We start from the raw sequence: 25,756 nt of genomic DNA, 5'->3' as shown, positions 1-25,756 counted from the left end.
GTTTTAGCTTGAGCCTAGATCTTGTAGCTCTGATGGATATGATGGACTGTATGAACCTATCATTCATTTTAAAGTTAGCTGAAAACAAAAAGAGTCAGTTGGTTACACTGTTTTCAACCGAAATATCCAACTTTTGAAGCTAACGTTGTCTAGCTTAGTCAGCCAGTTAATTGTAAATTTACTATAAAAAATATTTAAAGCAATGTTCAATATGTTGATCTGCATTTAGGACTTGGACTGAACCAGACTTCAGACCTCACTAAGTAGCTAACAAGCTACAGTAAATTCTTCCAACAGTTTAAGTAAAAGTTAGGCTGCATGCTTGTTAGTGAAATGGTAGAATTACATTAAATTAGGCTAATGGCATGAAATTACTTGGTAGGAAATCAAAACCCAGAATTTTGGATTAGGATTCAACTTCATTGTTGAGACTTGACAGTTCTGGCTAGCTTAAATAGCTATATACCTGCACTTAAGTATCTAGCTAGAATACAATAAGAAATGTCTGACATTAAAGTGAAATGATAGAAGACTTGGTCTTAACTTCTTAGCCAAGACTTGGGAACTCCGACTAGCTTAAGTAGTCTGCTAGCTAGCTATAGTAAGTAATTTCCACCAGTATTTGTTAACTTATATCAAAATGAAATGGTATAATTACATTAAATTATCTTAATGGCACAAAATTGCTTGTTAAGAACTCAAAGAACAGAGTTTTGGGGGATAGAACTCAATGCCATAGTCAAGACTTGACAGCTCTGGTTAGCTTAAGATACCTGTGGGAACTAGAATAAGCAATGTCTGACATTAAAGGGAAATGATAGAATGCAGTAAATTTAAGTTTAAAGTGACATTAAATTGGTGCAAAATGGCTCATTGGGGACTTGAAACACAAAAATCGGCAGCTAGCTTGAGTAACTCACTAGCTACAGTTAATAATGTATCTGCATATAGCTGACTGCTATTAAAGAAGATTAGCCATCAAAAAGTGATGGTAATTGGATTTAACTTAGCTGCTAATATTTCAAATATTTCAAATTGCATTTATCTGCTTGCCACAAATGACATTAAATTTAGTAAAGCTTGCACGCTTGAGTAGCTAGCTACAGCTATCTGAGATAGCAGCACCATCAAATTAGGTTAGCCGTCAAAACTGGATGTAAACCTACTAAACTAGTAGCTTTAAATTTGGTGAAGCACTCAAAACTGATGCATGGACGACTTGAAGTCATTGGTTAATCATTAATTTCAGTAAATCAATGACAACAAATTAGTTGAAAAACTCTGAATCCCTATATTGCCAATATTATATGGGCACAGATTATTATGGGCGTAGTAAACATCACACCTGATGTAATTCAGCAAATTCTCTTTATCAGACGAAGCCAGAAGAGCAGCCGCCCTCACGCAGTTGATGTATTTGCATGTTGAATTACTGAATCAGTGGTGTGGAGCAGATTACTGGAAAGGTGGGCGTTGGGTGAATTCCCCTGCAGAGTCTGTCAGGAGGAAACTACAAAAATACCCACAGATCAGCGCACACAAAAAAACAAATCAATAAACAACAACATAAAAATTAATAGGGGCATGCTTTTTTTTTTTGCTGAATATTAGAGTTGTCAGACACAGTTTTCCTTCATAATCAACTTTCTTCCCAAGAGGATAATTTTAAAGTTCAGCTATTTTTTTTTAGTTGTTGGAGGCAAGTCGAGGTTGTTTACTTGCATTTCATTTCACATGTTCTTACAACTGGTTCTTTCTCACATTTCTCTCGCAGCCTCCCTGTCATGTTGCGTGTCTGTAGCAAATAAACCTGCGATGTTGTTGTTGTTGTGTTGTTGTAGGCCTGAGGACTGAACGCCCATCTGCAGAGTGAAGCAGAAAAACTATGTGTGTTTGCGTCTGTGTGTGTGTGTGTGTGTGGCGTACTTCCAGAGAAATCCTGTAAGAGCTAAGAGCCGACAGACTTTCAGAAGCCTGGAGAGAACATAGTCTAATGGACATTGCAGGTTACATAACAGCGTGACCTGACGAGTCATCCCATATGTGAAAACCCTTTTTTGCTGTGGAGATGTATCAGATTATCTCCTGTGTGTTATATAGAAACAGGATGTGCAGAAGTCTTTATTTTACTCTGTGTTAACTGGTTTTATATTCCTGTGTCACGTAGAGGCAGTGATGTTGCATCAGAAATCTCTCACCGGGTCGTCTCTGTATAATTCCAGAACAAGAAGCTAAGAAGACACAGGATGATTGTTAATTGTTTAGACATTTACTGGTGTTTTTGCCAAATGAGATTTACTAGAAGAGGTTGGGTTGTTTCCAAATCTAAGCCACTGTGACGCTGCAGCCTAAAGACTCCTGTTTTCATGCCTATGCACTGAGAGCGCTGTTAGCCAGCTAGCTAAATAGCCAGTATGCTAATATAGAGCCAGTGTGAAGTGATTCTATCTACTTGCCAGATCAGATATTGTTCATTTGGCAAGTGCATCTGTTGTGTTTCAGACCAAATTTGGTCAAACTATCTAGTCATTATGCTAATATAAAGCTAAAGGGAAGTAGTGCTCACCGCTAGCCACATTAGCAACTTGTATATTTAATTACCAAGGTCAGGTTCTTTTTTTAGCTAACTATGCTTAAGTCAATCAGTATAATTTGATGCTAAATGTAAAAAAAAATGCTAATCTGATTAGTTTCAAGCAAGTGCTGGACACTATGTGCCTTAAAGGCCTTTTAGCTAGCTAACTAGCCAACGTGCTAACACAATGCTAGTGTGAAGTGCTTTTTTGCTTTTTTTGGCATTTGCATAAGTGGAGAACACTAATGTGCTTCAAAACACTCTTAGCTGGCTAATTAGCCAGCATCCTAACACAAATCCAGTGTAAAGTGATGTTAGCTACCAGCCAAATTAGCTTTTTTTTATTTTTTTTTTTACATTAAGCGGCGCAGGATGCCATTGTGTCTCAAAGATCTTAGCTAGCTCACTTGTCACAAACACGAATCTGGAGTGATGTGGTGCTAGCTTCAAGCCACAGCTTTTAACATCAACACCAATATGCTTCAAAGGTACCGAATTAGCCAGTATGCTAACATGAAGAAGTGTGACGTGATGCTAACTAGCTCCTAGCCAAATTAAAATCTTTTGGATTTTGCATGTTTTGTCCTCGATTGACCCCGAAGCCTCTTGATGTAACGGTTAAAAGGAGAAGCTTGAGGGTGCGATATCAGACGTACTCTAATCTCATTTAGCCTTTACACAAGAACACAGAACAAACAATAATATCTCCGTCTCATATACGATGACATTTTTGTCGTGGGCACAGACAAAATCCCTGCAGCATCTTGTGTATCCTTATTTAATCGGCTCGTTCGTTTTTCATGACACTGCTTATCTGCGTTTCTCTCATTAACTGTGTTTGAAAAATGTCGGTGTCGTTGCTTGATGAGTGTCAGCGGTGAATTGACCAGTCTACAGAAATTAAGTGCACTGAATTTTGCTGATACGTGAAGAATATCCCTCAGCTGGCACATTATTTAAGTCCTCCCACGGTTCACGTTGTTTATCGAGACTCATCCGTTGAATATTTGATCTGATATTTGATTTTAAGCTATTTAGAATGAGTAAATAAGGACTAAACGAGCCTGACAGGTGCACATATTAACAGGAATCTGCCTTTCTAACGCAGATATTGTCCTTGCACTGTCACGAGAAGGCCTCGTAAAATACCACGCGTTTCTTTACTCGAGAATTCACGTGAAAACTGTTTGCTTTGTATTATTTTGTTGCCGTCTTTCGTCGCCTCGTTCTGCAGCAACTGTAGCATTTACTGCTGTTCTTCTCTAAGCATTTTTTTAAAAACATAATTCCATCCATGCCATTATTTTCATGACATAGTGTTAATGTTTGATATTATCCTCAAGGAAACTTACACGGCTTCCAGCAAATATTGATTATTACACAAAGACCTGAATAGCTGGTTTTCACGACTGACTCCTGTTTTGTACGAGCGCCTTCCTCTCGCCGTTTGAGGGTTTGAGGTTTTAAAAGCACGACGCTTGGTTGTGGGGAGGTATTACGAGGGAAGTCGGTGGTGAGGTTTTCGAGCTCATCGCATCCAGATGTGGAATGCGATGTGGATTCTTGCGGCCTGTCGGCTATTTCTGCTGACGAGGCAGGAATCCAGGCCTCATTACCAGCGTTGCCCACAGCGCTCCTGCAGGACTTGTTGGCCTACTTCTTTGGAAAGGGATGTAACGGGAATAATCTACTTGGTGACTCAAATTAAGAAGCACCATGCACTCACCTTGCGTCTGTATTGAGGGACTACGACTTCTTTTATCTCCACTGTGACCAACATCATTGGCTTTAATAATTTGTCGACCAGGCAAAACATTTCATGCATGTATGGATGCAGACATGCAACCCACTAACTCTTCTTTGGAAATACATTTAAAACTAAACTTTATTCATATTGTCATCAGTCTCAACTATACTTTGTTATTGGTGCTTATAAAGCAGAGTCATTCTTAGCATGTTAGCGTTTGTACTTATTTAATGTTTAAATTTGCATCTCAAGTTCCCCATTTTGATGTTGAGAAATGATCTCATCTTGGTTTTATCTTAAGAACACAGCCTTCCAGAGCAGCCGAGCAGGGCCGTGAACTATATGTCTGTGTGAAATGCTGTGACTCGTGGATAAATGCGCTGCTAAACTCCACAGGTGACGCAGCTCCGGACCCTTTCGGCATTAGTTTCATTTCTCCTGCCTGGCCTTTATTACGCAGAAGCTGAAGTACACACTGAATAAAATGGGTTGAAAGCCGACTTTGTGTTGTAATTTCAACCCTCGTACGCGCTGGAGGTTTATTTCTAGGGAGAGTGACGTACCAGTTTGCGAGCTGACATCTGCAGCTTTGAAAGAGAGAATATTTTCCTGTGTGCTCCCCGGTGCATCGAGGAGATGAGGAGATGAGGAGATGGTCATGCTGCGATGGGGTGGAGTGTTGTGATTTCCTGTTTTTGTGAGATGCGGAAGCAGATATGAAGTTATGCTCTGCAGCCCAGGAATGGGATTGTTTCTGACAATAATATTAAAAAAAAAACAAAAAAAAAACTGTGCCTCAGATTCCGAACAGGCAGGCAGAACATTTGGTTGTGCAGGTTGTTGTTGGGGGTGCGGACGCCTTTAAAATGTTTTTTTACTGGATCAGCACAGTGGCTCTGCTGAACTGCTCTGTGTGGGATGATGCTTTTGGGAAATCTGGTTCCTTCTCTTTGCCGGATCCTGAGTATGTGGGCTTCACAATGTAGGCAGCATCTTTTAGTCAGTGTTGCAGTTTCTGCATTTAGGCCTCTTGTCTGTTTATTTGCTCTCACATTTATTATTGTCAGGCTTAGTCGTGCGTCACATGGCCCCACGAGCGCAGGTGCAAATAGGCCATTTAACTTGTTTTGCATTATCTTCTGGAGCAGATGCTGGTTTCACAAGAATAGGTTTTGAAGTATTTTTAGTCAGAAGGAACTTTTTATTTTTATTTTTTCAGTGAATACTAACAGTTAGCAACGTAAATGTCCCAATTAAATTTAAATTTTAGTGAATTTGTGCAGAAAAATATCCCTAAATTATAATCCTTGCATCGTGGTAGTAGTTTAAACTTGTAGATGTGCATGAGAAAACCCCTTCCATAGCAGCGTGGTCTTCTGTTTGGAATGTGAACCCCACCTTGGCTGCAGGGAGTTGGCTGACGTGTCAGGAGAAGGGCTGATACTATTGTTGGAGGATCGATGTGAAACCCGAGTCCACACCTAACGGGCGCTTTGAGGCAGCAGAGAGAGCTCATACACGAATTTAGTGGAGGAAGGAAGGAAAATCTGTGCTGCTTGGCTGAATGAAGACAACTTGTTTAATGGGCGTGTCAGTTCTTCCTTTGTCGTTCTGTCTTGTGAATAGTATTTGGATGAGTTAATACAAACAACACGTGGAACATGTCCTTTTGTTTTTAACTGATGTGAGATGTAATGTTCCTTTTGGAGCTATAAAAAAAACATTCCTCTCGTTTCTCTCTGCTCGGCTCCGCCCCGGCTCGGCACTTGCTCTGCTCGTTATTGTCAGAGTCGTAGTGGAAGAAGTTTGTTTGCTGTTTGTTTTCTCTGGTGTTGTTCTTGGGTGTTACCGTCTTCTCAGAACTGAACTTGAGGTCAGCGTCAGGATGATGGTGATTACGTAACGGCCTGTGCGCTGGATTATATGTCTTTTCTCTGCAGCCTACAATTACACGAGTGTTTTTGTTAGAGCGGGGACCTTTTCCTGCTTCCTTTCCTCTGTAATCACAGCTACATCAGTTTGAACCAAACAAGGCCTCTGTTCCGTGACAGTTTAAATTTATCAGGCAGCTTGTCCTCCATAGTCAGTCTCCAGTAAATGAAACTTTTTCTCAGTCTGAAGTTAAAAAGATTGTTAATGTAGTTTATTTAGTTCTTCATGTGTTTGTGTCCACACATTTTCCTATAGTGTGGTTGTTGTCATACATATTGTAGTAATCACAATACAATACATTATGGCGATATTATGATATTGTGATATTACACATAGTTCATTGAAGAATTTTAAATGGAGCTTAAAATGCACGTTGTATAAAAAACAATATTTATTTTTACTAGCAATTGACTGCACATAATTGATATTTTTAATCTAGTGCACAAATTTTGAAAATTGTTAAACGGACGAACCTAAAACTTTCAAAGAGATTCTAACTTAATGATACTTGCTGACATGCTATTGTTAGCTAACATGGAGTTTGCAGGAATGTCATTTTTTGTTTAATTTTCCAGTTAAAATGATAATTTGCTGCATTAAAATGGTGTTACATGCTAAAGTCAATGTGTTAACATTAACAAATGCTGGATTGGAGCATTAGCATACTGAGCTAATGGGCTAAATTTGGTTTGGTTTCCAGTTTATACTTACTTGCTTACATGCTAATGTCTGCTAACTTGTTGTCTGGGTTTAGCAAAGTGTTAAGATCTTAGTGCAGCACATTAACATCTATACTGTTCATATGCTAAGGGTTGTTATGTGAATATTAGCATGTCATGTTAAGGTGGTGCTAATGCTAATGACAGCTAACACATATTTAAGCATCAGCAGTATTTAAGTTAAGTTATTAATAGTTCTGTTTTTCAAAATAAGTCATAGCGTAGCATGCGAGCATCAGTTGTTAGCATGTTCGTGGGCTAACAAATGCCGTTTGTAATTATTTTGGATTAAAGTTATTTCATGTTAACATTTTTAATTTCTGTTTTTCAGAATACATCTGAATACAACTGTTAAAAACTGCAAAATATTAGCATGTTCATATGCTAAAATGTTCTTGTAACATGCTAATGCCAGCTAGGTAGTTAGCCCATGGCAGTAATTAATTAATCTGTGTATTTCAAAGTATTTAGTCCATCAAACTTTCAAAAATGAACACGTTAGCTGCTCTCAAGTACACGTCATACTTTTATTACCACTTGGTTGCATTTTAGCATATTGTAATTACATCCTTATTCGTTTTCAGTAAACGTTGCCTCATAGCATGCTAGTATGCTAATTATGAGCATCTACGTGGGTAATCTAACATGCTAAATGCTACCACCAGTGAGTAGCCGTGTAAGAAGGTTATTATGACCTAACGTTTTGTAAAAAAAAAAAAAAAAAAAAAAAAAACGTTTTGGTTGTACCATATATATCACAACACGTCTTTCAGCGCCTCCAGGGTTTATGCGTTGTCATACTTGTGGTTTACAGAAGAAAAAAAAGGAAGTGAATGGGGAGGGTATAAAGAAGCTGTCTGGTTTCTCTGGTAGCTAAAGTGTGAGGTTCACTTCTCAGATCACAGAGACTTTACAGTAGCTCATGTTTCATTTCTTTCATGTTTCGAGCTCTGGTGTTTCGAGCTTTCTTCAGTTGTGTTGGAGTTTCCAGAGCGTGACATTTGGGTTTTCTTGTTGACTCGGCAGAACAAGGACGCCGTAGTTGTGTTCGTGAAACGGCGCCTGTGTCACCCTTAAACTTTTTTTTTTTTTTTGCATCCTGTTTTTATCTTATTTGTGCTGTAAGAAAGAGTTTCACAATCTCACAGTTACAAAATTTACACGTACTTGTGCTTAATCCAGATGCACATTTTCATTTAATCTGAACCTTCAGTGATGTTTGAGTCTCATAATCATTAACTTTACTAATTCTTTATCGTGTTGAGTTCTCTCGTCCACATCACTTCATTGCACCGTCTGGATTTTAGGCCGAATGTGTAATTATAGGAAATGATGCTCTGTAAAAATTAAATTTGGAGCAGGTGTCACTCGCACTCATAATGCCTATATATGAACAAAGAGGCATTGTGGTCGGGCCGTGAGGTGAAAATAACTGAGAAGCACACAGGAAGTGAAAATAATCTAAAAGCAGGTATTGCTCTCAGCCCTGTTTGTGTCTGCGTCTCTTCCTTGCAGAGCTCATAACTTCCCGTTGGCTGCAGAAACACATGTTAACCGGGGGAATTTTTTCTCACTCATATCATTTTTTTTTTTTTTAGAAAAAAAAACAAAAAACAGATAAGATTTCCCCATGAGTCACGGTTTGGTGAACCCGTTGGCACCGTTTCCACCCACTAGTACATTTCTAAGAACTGCTTCTGTTTTAACCCCCGTCCTGTGAAGGAATTCACAGTTGGTCCAGTTCCTTTTTCAGCCGCGTGTATCTAGGGCGCTCGTTATTATATCAGAAATGTGCATTGTTTTAATTCATTGTTCTGGCTCGCTGGTTCTAACGCTATAAACGAGAAGCCTCGGCAGAGTATTATGGGATGTCAGGCCAAACATGCGCCCCCTTCGTGGGGACGGATCAGCCCCATTCATAATAACAACAGGGTCATTCAGTCAAACTCGTCGCTGAACTCATTGATGACGTCACAAAATGTTTTATCGATAATGCAACAGTTCTGAGTAACCACGTTGTGTCATTTTTACATGTTTTGTCATGTTGGGCAGCAAATTTACTACAATACCCAGAATCCTCAGCCTCAGTTGCCACGTTACTGCAATTAAGAAGAAAACACTGTTGATGAATTTATCCAAAATTGACAGTGATTTAAAACTGGATCGATTATTGATTTAAAGCCCCTGGTTTATCCATGTACCTGCACAAGTTTAATTTAAAATGTATTTTATTTTCTTTATTTATCCCTAATGGGGGGGGGGTGATTCTTGCCCAGTGCTTGCTGGGGGGCGCTCCAGCTTCACCATATGCAACAGGATTAGCACTTATGGATATCATGATCAATTAAACTGTTAAGAAAGTGAGAAATATTTCCATCACAGACACTGAAATTTGATCTTTACTCCTCGACTTTCAATGGCATTTATCTGTTTTAATTTTTCTGGCCACTCTGGGTGTTAATAGCGTTTCATTTCTTGATACATTGAAGTTGATGTATTTCACATGTTTTATATGTTGGTGCAAATGCTCTTTGCTTTGAAGGTGCTATATGAATTAAATAAACTTAAATATTTTGATTGAACTAAATATGAAGCAAAAAAAAAAAGCTTCAGATTCTTATATTTAACCCTTTCATGCACAGTGGTTTGACAGCTGTTCAAAAGCTTTTGTTTATGTGGTGGTTCGGGTGTTTGTAAGTGCATATCAACCAACACAGTGGACACTTGTGCATCTACATACACTTCCACCAATTTCCAACATTTTTTTTACTCAAAATCAAGATGAAGAGACAGAAATGCCAAGTTCATCAATAATTTTGTGTAAATACTTCAATAGCAGGACAACACTGGAGGTAAAAAAAATAAGAAAAGAAAAATGCTGGCATCAATTTACATCTAAGAATTAATATAATTGTTAAAGTTTCTAGATATTTATTTTATATGAGGAGAAATTTGTAATGAATCATGTGAGTGCACAATTTTGTAACTTCATGAAAAATGGGTTCCTGAAAAAAATTAAAAAATCAATTTCATGGTTTTTTTTATATGGCTAAACAGGAATAAAAACACACAGGACATAAATCTTGACTAAGGTTCTTATAATTCATGCATGAAAGGGTTAAGAAGCTGCAAAATCTTTAGTTGATTAGACATTTTTTATACATTTTCTTTAGGTTTCCCTCACGTCTCTGCCACTCTGCTGTTTCACAAGTTTGAAATGAAAAGAAATATATATATATTTGAACCTGTGTATTATTTGAATGGCTTAATATTGAATGCAAAATGCTGATAATAATGTATATTTATAAATAGCACTAGTTTAATATCGAAAGGTAGGAGGTCTCTACTTAACCTCTCCGTCAGTTTTGGGATCTTTGGCCTGAAAAATGGCTTAAATAATATAATTATTCTAACGTGAAGGGTTTTCCCGTGTGTTGCAGCTGGTACAGACTCAACTCTAAGACGGGGAAGAAGGAGAAGGAGCGGGGAGACATTCAGGTCACGGTCCAGTTCACCCGGAACAACCTGACGGCCAGCATGTACGACCTGGTCATGAAGGACAAGAGCGCCTCCACCTTCAGCAAGCTGAAGGAGCGCATGAGGGGGAAGAGGCGGTCCAGCGAGGAGGACTCCTCGTCCGCCGTCCTGTCCGGAGGGTACGGGTCCCTGTGCCGGATGCGCCAAAGGCTGCCGAGCGACGGGGGCGGCGAGGAGGACTACGAGGACGACGAGGGGGGCGAGGCCCGGCGGAGCAAGATGAGGACCTTCTTCCTGAGGGGAAAGCTGCGTAAGTCGTCCGACACTCGCTCCAGCACCTCCCTCGGTTCGGAGAGCAGCGAGTCTTCGTCGAGGGGGGGCAGCCTCAGTCCCACGGCCGGGATCAGTGTGGTGGTCTCGGACCTCTCCAACTCGCCCAGTAACAGCAGCAACCTGACAGCTGATAACAGCCCAGGTGAGAGGGACGCGAAGGCTCAGGCTTGTTTTTTTTCCACGGTTAAATCCGGTGCTCATGGAGTCCAGTTTATTTCAGATTCACAGCAGATAACAGAGGTTGACAAAGTTTCTCTTTTTTGTGGAAACTTTTACTGCAGCATCTGATCTTTAGCTGCACGATATCGATTTTGAATGTGTTAATATTGATTTTAAAAGAAAAAGTCATGTTTGGGGAAGTGCAATGAATTGAAAATGGATCATTTGGATTAATATTGTTTTTTTGATGCAGTTTGTCCAATGAATTATCACTGTCATCTGACGGACATATATACAACTTGTATTTTAAGCTTCATTTAAAATTTCTCACTGAACTATGTAGAGTATTGTAATATATCGCAGTATGATACTCAAGTATCGTGATACGATACGTTATTGCGATATTATCATGTTGCGATATATTACAATATTCTGCAAGTTTCGTGAGAAATTTTAAATGAAGCTTAAAATACAAGTTGTATATAAATGAATATTAATTAAGTTGTTCAATATCGGCCCAAAACATGATTTTTTCTTTTTGTTTTAAAATAGAAAATGCAGCGGCATAAAAAATATCGCGATATATTGCCATAACGATTTTTCTCCCACCTCTACATACTATAATATATCTGATACAGACAGTGACTAATGTCAATTAAGAGTTCAGGTTTCTGTTCTGTGGGACACCACTGCAAACTTTTACATTTGATATATTTAGTTTTTGGATTTTTAGATTTTTATGTATGTATAATTCCAGCACACAAGAAGCATGAACTTACAACATACAACACACAAAACCACAAGAAACCCCACCCACCCCAGGACCCCCACTGAAAAGAGGAAAAATAAATAAATGATAAATAATGACCAGTGTTTACACATCTTGCACCAAACCCAGAAATAGCATCAGCACACAACATTCTTTACGAACATAAGATATAAAGTACGTTTGACATTAAGACATCAGATACACGACAAAGGGAGAATATTGTGGTATTAAATGTCACCAGTCATGTTATTTCTGAAGGAGATGAATGAGAATGAATTCTACAAATGGAGACCAACCAACCTTAAATTCCTGTCAGGACCTGAATCTATTTTATCAGGGTTTTTCCCAGAGGAATTAAGGAAAACACGTCTTTTAACCAGCTTGTAAATGAAGAGGGGGGCTGTCAGATTACCAGTTACACATGAAGTGACGCAAAGACATTTTTAATTTTTTTTTAATGAATCCGTTAATTATTCGTCTATAAATGATTAAAAAAGCAGTAGTGAAAGTATCTCACCAACCATCCAGACAGCGGCTCGTGAAAATGCGAACATCGATCAAGACAGAGTTCACAGTTATCTGGAAACAACAACTTATCTGAAGATGACGAAGATATTGGTGAAATTTTGTTGCACTGGTTACAGGCATGAAGCTATCATTACTACAGGACACAGTCAGGTTCTTAAATTCAATAAACTCCAAAATTTAGCACATAATTATTTAATAACTGTACAAATTATGTAATTTCAATCTCAAACCTTGAAGCTGCAAGAAAATCAAAACCAGGGAACTACATTAGAAACTAGTTAAACTGAGAAACGGTGCAAATTATTCGTTCACATTTAAATATCGTCCTCAAGTCTTAAAGGTGAACACATTAAGGAAAAGCTGCAGCAGCAAGTAAACACGGAGTCAGATCTGTTGCGAATACTTTGGCAAAATTTAATTGACGAAGAGAACATATCACATGTATTCACCTCTAACGCAGCGTCGCTATAATCAGATAAGATCCTGTTAAAGGCGAGTTGATAATGAGCGTGAGTTATTATGGTATAAATGAAAACCCCCACGTGAGGAGCCTTGACAGTTTTGTCCGCTCGTGGAGGCGTCTGTGTTGTTAAATCACCTGGCTGAAGAGAAAAAAAACAGAACAAAAAGATTCTACAATCACAAAGACGGTAAATGAATCTATTTCTATCATTCTTACACCCACGCCTGCCGGAGGAGCCGATAAATCCCGCTGTGAAGCACCATCAGTCGAAGCCATTACAGGGTTTTATCACCTGATTAAGCTTCCTGCAGATTTATTTTAGTAAAGTCACTGATTGCCTGCATCTGTGTTTTCATCTCTGCTTTTCTAGTTTGCTTCTAATTCCCTCTTATTATTTATTTTTTCATTTTTTTTTTGCAGAGCACACAGCAAACACATCGCCCAAGTCGTCCTCTCTCAAATGTGAGTTTGCTGACGAGGCCGGTGAGATCACCATCGCGGTGCCTCAGCGCACTGTTTGCGTTAACGGAAGCCATGCGTACGACGTCCAGCCCCTGGACCCGGGCTCAGGAAAACCTGCGGGTTCTTTGGGCCTGGGACTGCTGCAGAAGTCTTTGCCTCTCTCCGTGTCCCTGCAGAACCTCAGCCCGCGGGGCTCCACGGACCTCCCCAGGGGCCCCGTGGGGGACGGCCGCCGCTGGTCTTTCGACAAACCCGGCGAGGAGGAGAAAGCTGCCATAGCCGCGGCCCTGGAGAAAAGCGGGCCGATGCTCAGCGAAGAGGACGCGCGGCTGCGACGGGACGCTCCGTCCAAGGCCTCCTCCTCGTCCTCCGGCTCCACGGCGGAGACGGGGACCCAGGGTAAAAAGCAGAAGAAGAACTTGTTCTCCCACGGGAGGAGTGAGCCTGCAGGGAAAGGTCAGAGTCAGTCCAAGGATGAGTCTGAACAGGCCCCCGCTGCCGCCGAGGAGAGGCACAAGGGATGGTTCGGTTCAAAGGACTCGCACAGCAAACTCAGGTGAGACGCACACACACTGTGTTCAGAGACTAATCGCACACACACACACACACACACACACACACACGGGTTTGTTTGCTCCAGCATCAGACACACGACGAATTATCGCTTCACGACGAACACGATCAGAGCCGCGAGCACCGGTCTGTAGGTTCCCGCTATCTTTGAGGCGTCTAATGCATGTGACCCTTATACTTTTATCTCGCGTCGGCAGAAATGAGGGCATGAAAGAATGTTTTTGATGTGTCGGCTGATATTTTGGCAGCAGCGTGAGTTTTTGATTCATAGATTCAGAGCATTTCTGTGAGGGTTTCACCAGAGAAAAGCTTCGTCTTAATGCCAAAGTTACAGCACCGATATTAAAAGATATATATTACTTGGCAAACGGTAAAGTAGATTTTTATGCCGTTCTGTAGTTTCTGTGAGCGCAGGTTTATGGTACTACTCACAGTATTTTCTTTTCTTCCATGCATAATCATGCGTTCACAGAGGAATTAATGCAGCAGATTGACTAAGGATGGATTATTTTACTGTGATGATGAGTAAATATTGTAGAATAATCCCACATTAGTAGTAAAACAGGTTTGCATGGACCCGTGTTAGAACTGAACTAGAAATCTTATCAAGATTAAATAAAGAAATTCCGGTTTCATTTATTTTGACATATTTATTCATATTTAAACATAGTTAAACTTCTATGTCTCTAATGTCAATAGCGGCGCAGACAGCTACCGTAATAATTGTAGTATGGGTGCAACATTTTTTTCCTTCATTCATATAAAGCTTTAGCCGGGGGACAGGTCATTCATTTCTATCCCCAGAAATCGAGGACGTTTGTTCACCCTAAAAAAAGACACAAACAACCGACACCTTCCAATTTTTTTTTTTTTTTTTTTAGCACAAGTCTTCTCGTTCTGCCGCTTCTTCCTTTTTTCAGACATTTCCATCTTCACCACGTCTCACAGTGACACAGTCGCACCATGTGTGTTTAGAAGCGCTACGTTGAAAATGGTCCGGTCTGAAACAGTGTCTCACGGTGCATCGTTCCTAAGGCCGTGTAATCACATACACAGTATATTAGAAATTCATATTATAGTGGAAAAAAATACCACCCGGTCCCAGTATTACATCCACAAGCTACTCGTTATAAAAGATTGTCCAACAAGTCGGTGCTAGATGTTGAAGTTTCCTAAAAGTCCCTCCACAAAACTGTGAGTTCAAGATGTTTAAAACTGCCCGTTTCCTTACGAGAGGGTTAAATTCCAGTGCAGCTGTTTGCTTCCTGCGTACCAGCATCACAGCTAGAAGTTGCCTCCAGCTTCGTGCACATCCCTCCTGGTCTCAGTCTCTGGTTACAGCAGGTATCTGCAATGCAGATGGAGGAGGGGGAGCAGCTCCGGTGAAATGAACTCCATCAACCAGGAGTCTTGTGCGCGCTGTAATCTGGCTCAGTAATAACGTCGGTTTCATCGGGGAGACGAGCTGGAAAAAAGAAAGAAAGAAAGAAAGAAATCCTGGTTCCTCACAGGTTGTGTGTGTGTGTGTAGGTGTTGTGTAAGAATTTGCAGTGTGTGTGAAGTGGCTCCATCTAATTTTATTTCCACTCCTAACACGAGCACATACTTAAGTGGGTAATTTGTTTTGGTGGTGTCACCTGCTACTGTGCTGCTCCTGCACTGTGTATTAAAATCTTTTATGCATTAATCCTTAATTCAAGGCTCCAGAAAACCCCCATAAACAACAGCTTATTCTTTTTTTTTTTAATTAGTTTTCTGAACCAAGCCAAAAATCTAAATCTAAATAAAACAAAAAAAAAAACAGCCGCCATCTTTTCATGCTCCGAGTGTAAACAAAATATTGGGCTGATAAGCACCTGCTGATGGGAGCGGGGTCAGCTATTCTGGGCCATAGTACACAGTGGCTTCTTTCTGCCAGCTCTGGAGCTCTACGCTTTCACTGCCTACACAGCCACATGCTTTCAGACACCTGGGGAAAAGTGCCAAGTTGGCGCCAGTGGCACCGAGTAATCACTACACCCAGCTGCACCAACTTTTCCTGCAACATATCAGAACGTGGGCCAATGAAAATAAATAAATAAAACTCAGAGGAGACGGACATGGATGATTCAGTTGCAGAGTGCAGGCACATTTTAAAGACGTGAAATTGTGTGTGACTAATTAAAAAAACAAACTTTCACAGGTATTGTTTGGTTCTTACTTTTTTTTTTGTTTAAGTTTGCATCAAAATATTGATGCAAATATTTAAAAAACCCCTTAAACATTGTTCTAAAATTCTATACATGTTCCCTTTAAAGCTGCACTCGTCAACATTTGTACATGAACAATCCGTTAAACATGTTTCTGTAATGTAGAATCCAGAGATTTGTCTGCAGAATGTGCAGCTAGTTACACATTTTATGCTTTTTAGTGACTTTGAGCTTTTTATTTTTATTTTATTCACTGTCTTGGCTCCTGATTCTGTAACTTTACAGCCCAAAAAGTTCAAATGAATCTACTGTATTTTAAAAGACAAATGAACAAAGTTCGAGACTAGGTGCTGGATGTACCCCGATCAGCCACAACATTAAAACCACTGCTGGGAAACTTTTGGACCTGGCGTTCATTGGTTACTTAGACATGTAGCACCCACCTAAACCAGACCAGGCCCCCCCACCCTATAGCAGTGACACTTCTTGATGCAGGATGACGCACATGCAAAAATGCAAAAGCAGGAACAGCTAAAAAAAAAAACATGAAGTGCAGCACAAGGTGTTGACCTGGCCTCCAAATTCACTAGATCCCAAAATGATCAAGTATCTGTGGGATGATCCAATAAAAACCCACTAAAAATCTTTTTTTTGTTTTTAATTTACGAACCCTTTGTCTCCTCTTCTTTTTGGAGTTGGAAGAATAATATATGTTTGAACTCTCAGCTCAGTGCAGTGTTCACTAAGGGTGGATATTGGCATGGAACTTTAAATACGATACGTATCACGATACTTGAGTCACGATACGAGTTAATTGCGATATCATGATATTGTGATATATTGCACATATTCTACCCTGAGTTCACTGGGAAATTTTAAATGCAGCTTAAAATACAAGTTGTATATAAATTTTGGCCCAAAACATGACTTTTTCTTCTTCTTTTAATATCAATATTAAGAAATTCAAAATCGATATTGTATCGGAAGAAAAAATATCACGATATATTGCCGTATCGATATTTTTTCCCACGCCTAAGTGTTCACACTTTGTTGCACTGCCCACAACTGGCCAAAAGTTCAGTAACTGCAGATTTAACTGGTTAGCGATTACAAGCAACAAATCTGCACAGGATCGACTTAAACACAGTTTCAAGGAATAAATAACGCTCTACGTCGCAAAAGAGATTATTCGTGAGTAGCCTTGTAATAAAATCTAACAAAGGAGCCTTCTGCAGGTTTGAGTTAAGCTGTGTGACCGATCCCAACTAATCAAGAGGACTGTGTGCCCTTCCTTTCACAGCCTGGTGGTGTCACCTAATCTAGAGCCCAGCACTGACCCGCACCCACCACCTCTTCCCTCTGGTCCCCCCGTAGATCCTCCCTGTGTGGTTTCTCCATTGCACCACTCTAACCCCTTCTTCCACTCACAGACTACACCCCCTCCCACATCCCCCTGCAACCCCTTTTTCTCTCTCCTCCAGCACAACCCTTTCTACGAAGACATGCTTAACACTCGCCACCTAACTCCCTCGCTGCCTCCTCTGCCCTATCTTTCCAGTTCCCGGCCCCCGATAACTCAACTCTTTCCGCAGCCGAGTAACACTAACCTTAGCTTGACCCGCGACGCCGCAACCGCAGAGGAGTCGAGCAGCAACGTGACGGGCGAGGTCGGGAAAGGGCCCCGTCCTCCAGCGCTAACGGAAGGCAGGAAGCCTCTAGTCAAGAAGTCGTCCAACCCTTTCATGTCTGTGCGAGAGCTGGAACCGGATTCAGAGTGGGACGAGTCTTTTGAAGCGTTTGCAGCTGGCAGGCTGCAGCCTCCTGAGGATCCCGCCACAGAATGCAAAACACAGCAAAGCACACCGAGCGACCATCCACTGGAGCACGGCATTAATAGAAGAGCATCATCGCCGCACGAACCGGATTCAAACACAAACGTGGATGACGCACCTTGTTCAGATCTTTTATTCGAAGCGCAGAAATTTAGCAGCCGGGCGAGCGGCGCGTTTCACCTCGACACTTTCCCGCAATTCCTCGAAACGATCCCAGAACACAGGAGCTTCGAGAGCGACGACTCCGCTTTAAGTCCCTCCACTAACTCTCCAAAACTAACCGAACGAGACCCGAGCACCACTAATGATTTAACCGCCGACACTAACGTGCACCGAGACCCGTTCCACACCTCGTCCATTCCACCGAGCAGCAGCTCTCCAGATCCCAGCTCTTCAGGGCTCGGCAGCTCGGCCGAGGATTTCCTCTCATGTCTGTCCTCTCACTCTGACAAATTCTCCGCGTCCTCATCCGAGGAGAATGAAAGCAACGTGCCTGGTTTTGAGAAATCCTCCGAGTCAGCTGTGATGAAAACTGAAGCGAAGCCCTCAGAATCTGAAGACGACGTCGCTGACGGATCAAACGATGCGTCTTTGGATGATGTTGTGCAGCAAACGGTTATTGAGCACGAGGACAGTGGAAGCGAAAAGGTAGAATTGGAGGATCCAGAATGTTTGATCACTACAAAGGAGGCAGGAGCTGAAGGTGCAGATACTCAAACACTAAACGTTTCTAATGTTGTGTACCCCGACCTACAACCAAAACCAAGCACCTCTTCTGACCTTAAAAACACTCGTACGGATGTGACGACTCCAGATGTTGAAATCTCCTCCACGCTCCCGTCATTGTACATCACCACCTCCTCTCCTGGCGTCCAGCAGCATTTGTTGGATTCGTCCTTTGAGGGGGTTGGTTCAGAACGACGGGACGCAGGCCAGCTTAGCATTTTTGACGATTGCCTCAACATCAGCCAGATCGGTCCCGGCCAGGACTTCGACAGCACTCTGCTGCACGCGTCCGCCACCAGCAGCTTCCTGCAAAGCCTTTACGTCAGCGCCGACTCCCAGGATTACCAAACCTGTGAGTCTCAACCGTCCTCCGAGTGGTCCGGTGTGTCGGAGCCAAACGAGACGCTGCACTCTGCCAACTCCACGCTCTGCGGTGACGTCGAAACGTTCGCCGGTGCAGATTCAGGCCTCGTGGATGCAAATGCATCCGTGCGCGAGGGAGGCATAAACCAAGACGAGGCGAGCTTCACAGCCGGAGAAGACTTTCCTGCAGCGGTGACACACTCTGACGTGAGTTTCAGTCCAGAGAGGCTCATAGAAGGAGGTGATGGTGACATGTTCTTGAACTGCTCGACCCTGCAGCGCTCCCAGTCTGAGGGCACGCTGGCACCCGCCTTCGACCAGCTCCTCCTCGTCCTGCCTTCCTTCGGGAGCGACCCCGGTGCCATACAAGCATCGGGCTCCTCATCCCACCCAGGTCCCGACCTCCCCTCTCTGAGCTCCTTTGCTCCCTTTCTTAACCCTGAATGTAGTAGCTCCCCTGTCTTTCCCCTCCCTCCTCTTGCCAATGCTTCGGCGACGTTGCCAACCAACGCAGCAGCAAAGCCACAGGAGGCCGAGCAGCAGCAGCAGCAGCAGCAGCAGCAGCAGCAGGCAGCCAATCAGCAGAACAGGTGAGGTTGCACGTGCTCAGATCTGGGTGAAAAGGTGAAGGGGATTCTTCATACTTCCAGAAAACATCTATCCTGTCTTCGGTCTCCTTCTTCTGCCGCTCTGCTTCCTGCCTGCCTGCCTTTCTCCTGGGGGAGTCTCTGGTGCCGTGCGACCTTCTCTTTTTTCCACCATTTTCTCATGCACACAAACACACACAAACACACACACACACACACACTGGTGTTAACAGGACTCTTCTGCAGGTGTCTTCTCGTCTCATGTGTGTGTGTGTGTGTCCTGGCCGTGGCGACGGGAGGAGAAACAAAGCCTCAGGCCAATTAGCAGTTATTATTTTGCCCTGGTTCCTCACCACACACACACACACACACACACACACACACACACACACACACACACACACACACACACACACCCTTCCCTCCCTCTCTCCCGACACACACATGCACACACACCTCCCCCTCCTCCTCCCCACAGGGGCCAGCCAGCATTCTCACACAGTGACACACATTTGCCAAAAATCCCAACCCGAAAGCAGCTTTTTTTTTTTTTTTTTTTTTTTTTTTCTACGACGGGATGGAAAAAAAAAAAAAAAAAAAAGGTGTTGTTTTGTCACTGATAGCATTTCCTTTACACCTCGGGGTAATAACACTTTTAACACAATTCTGCATGTTTGATTGCACCGGTGCATGCAATTAAGCCTCTCAAGTTTTAGGTTCGTTTCAATTTTCACCAGTGTTTTCTTTAATGAGGAACCTTGCACCTGTCTCACTTCCTCCGCTCTCAAGCACTAAAACGAAGAGTTAGTGGGATTTTAAATAGCACTCGGTGTCAACCCGGAGGTCCTGAGGGCAATCTGTCGTGCTCTGATGATAAAAAAAAAACAAAAAAAACCCCTACACGTTAAACAAGGTGACAAAGAGCGTGACTGCCGCCGCGAGTCACAGCGGTAAGATTTCCCCCTGAATGTAGGTCACTGACACAGGAAATTCTCTTTCCTGTGTTATTGTAGTCGTATTGTTATCTCAAAAGGTCGTTTAAGTTGACCCGAGCACAGAGCCGCTCTTTACTTATTGGTTCAGTAGCTTTTCAAACCTTGTGACACTTTGTTTTTTATGTGTCAGCTCTTGTTTAAGTGCATGTGATCTATAAAATACACAAGTTTAGTCGTGTCTTTGTAAGAGATGTCAGCTCACATAGTTTAATTTTATGCTTGTTAAAGCCTATTTAAAGTTAAAGAGTCATGTATTGAATCTATAAAATGTTGCTTTGTATTGTAATAATAGTAATAACACATTTATTTGGCATTTATCTATCTAATATCAGAATTTGAGCCGATATCATGCCGTTTTCAATGCATTCTAATTTTATTCTAATGCCCTCTGATTACAGCCACTAGAACCATTAGAAAATATCAGGATGTTTAATATTATGAACCAAAATCACGTCTTCAGTTGCACGTGCAAAGTGCCTTGATTACAGGTGACATTTTACTGTGTTTTTGTTGAAGAAGTCCATAAAAATGTGGCTGAAAGTGCCATAAAAAGCAGCTTTACAACATTAGTTAGATGCCTACGACCACATGTGTGTTTTCATTTAGGCTGAAACCGTGTAAGAGGCGATTTCAAACGTTAAACTCAGTGAACATGCAGAGTTTAGTAGGATTGATGAAGCGTAAACGCTTGGTGTTGACCGCTGACCTCCAGAGAGGCAGCCCCGCTGTGGTGTGAACCTGCCTGTTTATGTGTTCGTACTGTATGCGTTTCTCTTGCTGTCGTCCCGTCCAGCCCTCATCCGGTGAAGCCCCTGACCACTGCCATGCAGACGGAGGAGAAGCGGTCAGTGCTGGCCACCGGCCTGGAGAAGCTCAAGTTCTCCATCCACCCCGGGAGGAGCAGCCAGGTCGCCGAGCAGGAGACGGACAAAAGGAAGGTACGGTGGGAAAGTTTTTAAATGCTGCAACGCCGCCCGTTAGAGGAAAAGTGTGTGTGTGTGTATTTTACAGGGTGAAAATGTCTTGTATTGAGGTTTGCATGCTGGTTTTACACATAAATGTCCACTTTTATATCTATTTATGTAGTTTTATGAGTAAATTAATGTGTATTTTCTTGGAAATTTAACATATAACTTCCATCTTTAGCACCTAAGTCGGCATTATTTTTGTCTATTTTAACTCTAACAAGATTTAAAAACGTGCTGTAATTACCCACTTTTACCAGAATACGTGGCTCTTTGAGTATCTGGTGGTTATTTATAAATTACTACGTGTTATTAGAGTGGTATAATAACCTTCCAGGGGAGGACCAAGTGAAATTACCGTAATGATGGCTGTAAAGTGCAACGTCTTATTTTTTTTCTGATGCGCAAACTGTGACATAATTACGCTAATTCAAGGTGCCACAGGTTCAATTTTAAATGCTTTAGTTTGTATTAGGGCTGGGCAGTATGACCAAAAATGTATATCACAGTATTTTTTTAAAAATTCTGACGGTATCACAGTATATTACGGTATTTTTTTATTTTATTTTATTTATTTATTATTTTTTTTCATGCACAGTCACATGTTCATAATATTTTCTACTGGTTGAGAGAGGAATTCATGCAGTAGATTGACTAAGGATGGACTATTTTACTGTGATGATGGGTAAATATTGTAGAATAATCCCACACTAGTAGTAAAACATGGATCCGTGTTAGCGCTGACTGTTCACGTGGAAATCTGGGGACATTTACAGATCGAATATTTAAAAAAAATAATTAAATGTTATCAAGATGAAAGAAAGAAACAGGGACAATTATGATTAAATGTATTTATATATTCATATTTTAACATATTTAAACTGCTATGTCTGTAATGTCAATAGCAGCACGACGTCTGCGCGCAACATCTTTATTCTCATTCATAAAAAGCTAAAATTGGGGACATCTTCAGGGACAGCTTTAGCCGGGGGACAGGTCATCCCAAACAAGGACTGTCCCCAGAAATCAGGGACATCTGGTCACCCTAAAAAAAACCCAAACAACCGACACGGCAACTTTTTATGGCCTCGTTTTTCAGACCTTTGCATCTAAACCATGTGTGTTTAGAAGCACTACATTGAAAATGGTCCAGTTGCCGTGTAATCAAATACACCAGTATATTAAAAATTCATATCATAACAGAAAAATACGGGTATTTAGTCGATATGAACCAGTACACAGCCCAGCCCTGTTTTATGTAAAGTAATTATTTAACTGTCTGATGCTGCAACAACTTTCTTTATTGCGTTTACTAGATTAAAGGTTCATTTTCAGGCTGTTCACCTTTCTCCTTCCGCCTCCTTTCGTCTCCAGTCTCTGACAGAGGGAGCGGGCTCGTACTACCACCTGAACCACAGCGAGCTGGTGGCCCTGCTGGTGCAGCGCGAGGCGGAGCTGGAGAGGCAGAAGGCCGAGTTCGAGCGTCAGAAACGTTTGCTGGCCAAGCGCGAGGTGGAGCTGAAGAGGCTGAAGCCGCAGGTCCGAGATCTGGAGGACTACATTGACACGCTGCTGGTGCGCATCATGGAGCAGAAGCCCACCCTCCTCCAAGTCCGCTCCAAGTTCAAGTGACGGAGGGCGGAGGCCGTCCCCATCTGTTCACTCTAACCTCCACAACAGCTCTTTAGTCTTTTCACTGCTATGCTGTCCTTTTTGATACGAATATATTTAGGCACCGAGACATGTGGAGGGCGGCCTTTTCCAGCCGGCATGCTGTACTGTACTGACACGTCCTCGTTTGAAAGGTTTTGGTTTGGGTGTCTGGTTGGGGGGGGGGGGGGTTTGAATGTAGTGCGTCCTCAGGTTGTTTTCAGGTTCACAAAGCCAGGTGGTGGGTTCAACGCCCAGATGCTTCCATATTGGGTTCCTGATTGTAGAAAACATTGAATCCTCCTTTTCACCTCACCCATCACTTCTGTCACCTGATCACAAGAAAGGGAAACTTGTGGAGTTTCAACCCATCAGAGCTTTGTATTGATGGTGGTTTGGGCATGCTTTAATAACTACGTCACTTCAACGTTGACTGTTTCCACGTGGTTTCAGATTGACTTCATTCTTCCAAAGCGGCCGGTGTTTTTTTTTCAGTGCAGCGTGAAAATCCAATTTATAATTTATAATATTATTTATAAAGCACTTTAAAAGAACCACAGAGAATCTAAGTGATGTACAGAAGAGTAAATAAGAGATAGAACAACTCACACGAGGCATAAATACAAGTAAAATAAATGAAAAGACATAAAACATCTGTAAAAACATCTGAACATCAGAACATACTGGTGAAATCTTCAGATACTGTTTTGCTCAGAGCCACACAACAAATTCTACTTAAAAACAACTAACTAATTGAAAAACTAATTGTTCTGACTCTTCTATATTGGGTTTAGTCTTTGGACTCGATGTTTCTCCTGCAGTGGATTTAAAGTCTCTGCAGGTTCGAGGCCGAACGTGGATGAAGCAAAAAGCTGCTTTGAAGGAAGTGAAGTTCATCTGAAAGGGTAAAAACCTGCACACCGGTGCGTTTGTCCGCATGAGTTGAGACTCTACAAACGTTCCCTGATAAACACAGAGTGCTCTGACTAGTTTTTGAGTCTACAAACCAAATGAGCGGCGTGAGAGTTCAGCCTGGTTTCGTGTGCACATCACTGGGAACTGACTGTAGCTTCTGAATGTTCAAAAGTGTTCTTAGCCAGCGACCGGACGGTTTTATTTGCAACTGCACGACGAGTCGCGCCGTTTAATCTTCCTTTTGCTTGTTCCTTTCTCCTGTTTTTTTTTTTTCCTCCTGTTTCACGGGCATGTCTTGAAGTTACCCATAATGCTCAGCCACATAAGCTAACTGGTTCTCGTATGGGTCACAGTGTTATCAGGTGAAGACAGTATCGCTCGGTATCGAGATCAGCCATCACAGCTTCTGTTCTGATCTCGTGCTTCTCGCCTTCTTCCCTCATGAGCGTTATCGCCTCCGCCGCGCTGAGAAGAAGAAGAAGAAGCCTGCGACATGCCGGTACTTGACTTCCCTTCCTTCGGCCTCCGTGCGTCCCGTCCCACCTCTGCGAGCACGCATAATCGCTACAGCTTTCAGGTGTTACAAAGGGATATATACCGCGTTTTACAGCATATATTGAAATGCCAAATGCTGCCTTATTTTCGTTCCGTTCTGACGTTCATTAAGAGTCTAGCACTTCATTTTTATTCGTCGGGGCAGGATTTGAAAGAGAAAAGCCATCTGTTCACTGAGAGTGTTTTCTTTTTGTTGTTATTATTATTATTATTATTATTATTATTATGATGATGCTTTGTTACGATATTGTTTAGGTCACTGCACAAAAATAAATTGTATGCATACCAATAGAACATGAGTAGTAACAGTGATTTTCTGTGAAATGCCAAAAAAAAAAGAGAAAACAAAACTAAAAAAAAAAAAACAACACAAAGCCTTGAGACTTAATCTATGGAGCAGATTGATATACCATAAAGTATTCTGATATAACGCCACTTTTAACAGCATTTGTGGATGTCCTTGCACTACTTTATCGTCAGAAGAAAACTCTACTGTACCTGTCCGTCTGATATCGGTATAGTTAGGTCTACTTTACACCGTACTGCACTTTCTAATCGCTCTGTGATTTAAGCACTTGGCCGACACCACGACGACGATGATGATTAGCCAGTGAGCTCAAAGCATACAAAAAAATAAAAAATAATAAACCCCATCCATCCTGTCAACTCAGTTCTGCTGCGCGATCGCAATATCAAGTGCATAGACGACTGTAGAGACATATTAAATGTGACTCGGCACTTCCAAAGTGCAAGAACAAGCGTCTTCTTTCACGTCTTCCATTTTACAAGGTTTTTATTTAAGTTCGACTGTGTTTTTGTCCTCGACTGTGTAGCTGGTGGAATGTGCTTTGGGTAGTGCGTAAGATTGGAAAGTTTACAATCCGTGATGCAATTCTGTTTCACAAATTTTGTATATTTAATAAAGAATATTTTGTGTTTCTTGCTCACCGTATGTTTGGTTGTAATTCTTTCTTCGGGATGTCATGTGGCTCACAGCGAGTTTGCTCATAACTTTTTCCATTTTGCATCCACTTCCAAGTTGTTAAAAGAAATTTTATCTTTTATTTTTTTTAGTTCAGAACTTTCAGGAAGTAATTTTCTTTCTATTAATGGAGATATTTATACCTAAGGAACATTAAATAAAATGCTAGTTAGCAACCCTTTAATCCTTAAACTTGGAGCCATTATTCTCCCTGATGATATTACTCACAAATGCATTCACGAATGTAAAAAGACAACTAA

At 41.6% G+C, this 25,756-nt stretch overlaps 1 protein-coding gene across 2 annotated transcripts in view; it reads left to right on the top strand.

Annotated features, from left to right (window-relative positions):
* The window catches only part of rab11fip5a (RAB11 family interacting protein 5a (class I)), a 29,862-nt gene extending 4,396 nt beyond the window's left edge, over nucleotides 1-25,466 (top strand). Inside the window, exons 2-6 of one of the 2 annotated variants that reach the window (XM_047611000.1) lie at nucleotides 10,414-10,925; nucleotides 13,123-13,720; nucleotides 17,227-19,437; nucleotides 21,223-21,367; nucleotides 22,769-25,466. In XM_047611000.1, coding sequence (XP_047466956.1) covers nucleotides 10,414-10,925; nucleotides 13,123-13,720; nucleotides 17,227-19,437; nucleotides 21,223-21,367; nucleotides 22,769-23,026 — 3,724 coding nt within the window. In that variant the 3' untranslated portion in view covers nucleotides 23,027-25,466. The remainder of the gene's footprint in view (nucleotides 1-10,413; nucleotides 10,926-13,122; nucleotides 13,721-17,226; nucleotides 19,438-21,222; nucleotides 21,368-22,768) is intronic. The other variant, XM_047611001.1, reaches the window with a different exon arrangement.
* The last annotated feature ends 290 nt before the right edge of the window (nucleotides 25,467-25,756 follow it).

This window comes from Mugil cephalus, chromosome 17 (assembly GCF_022458985.1).
Source record: "Mugil cephalus isolate CIBA_MC_2020 chromosome 17, CIBA_Mcephalus_1.1, whole genome shotgun sequence".
Lineage (NCBI taxonomy): Eukaryota > Metazoa > Chordata > Actinopteri > Mugiliformes > Mugilidae > Mugil > Mugil cephalus.
The sequence above is the reverse complement of the archived record's forward strand: the minus strand, read 5'-3'. Positions and strand labels throughout refer to the sequence as shown.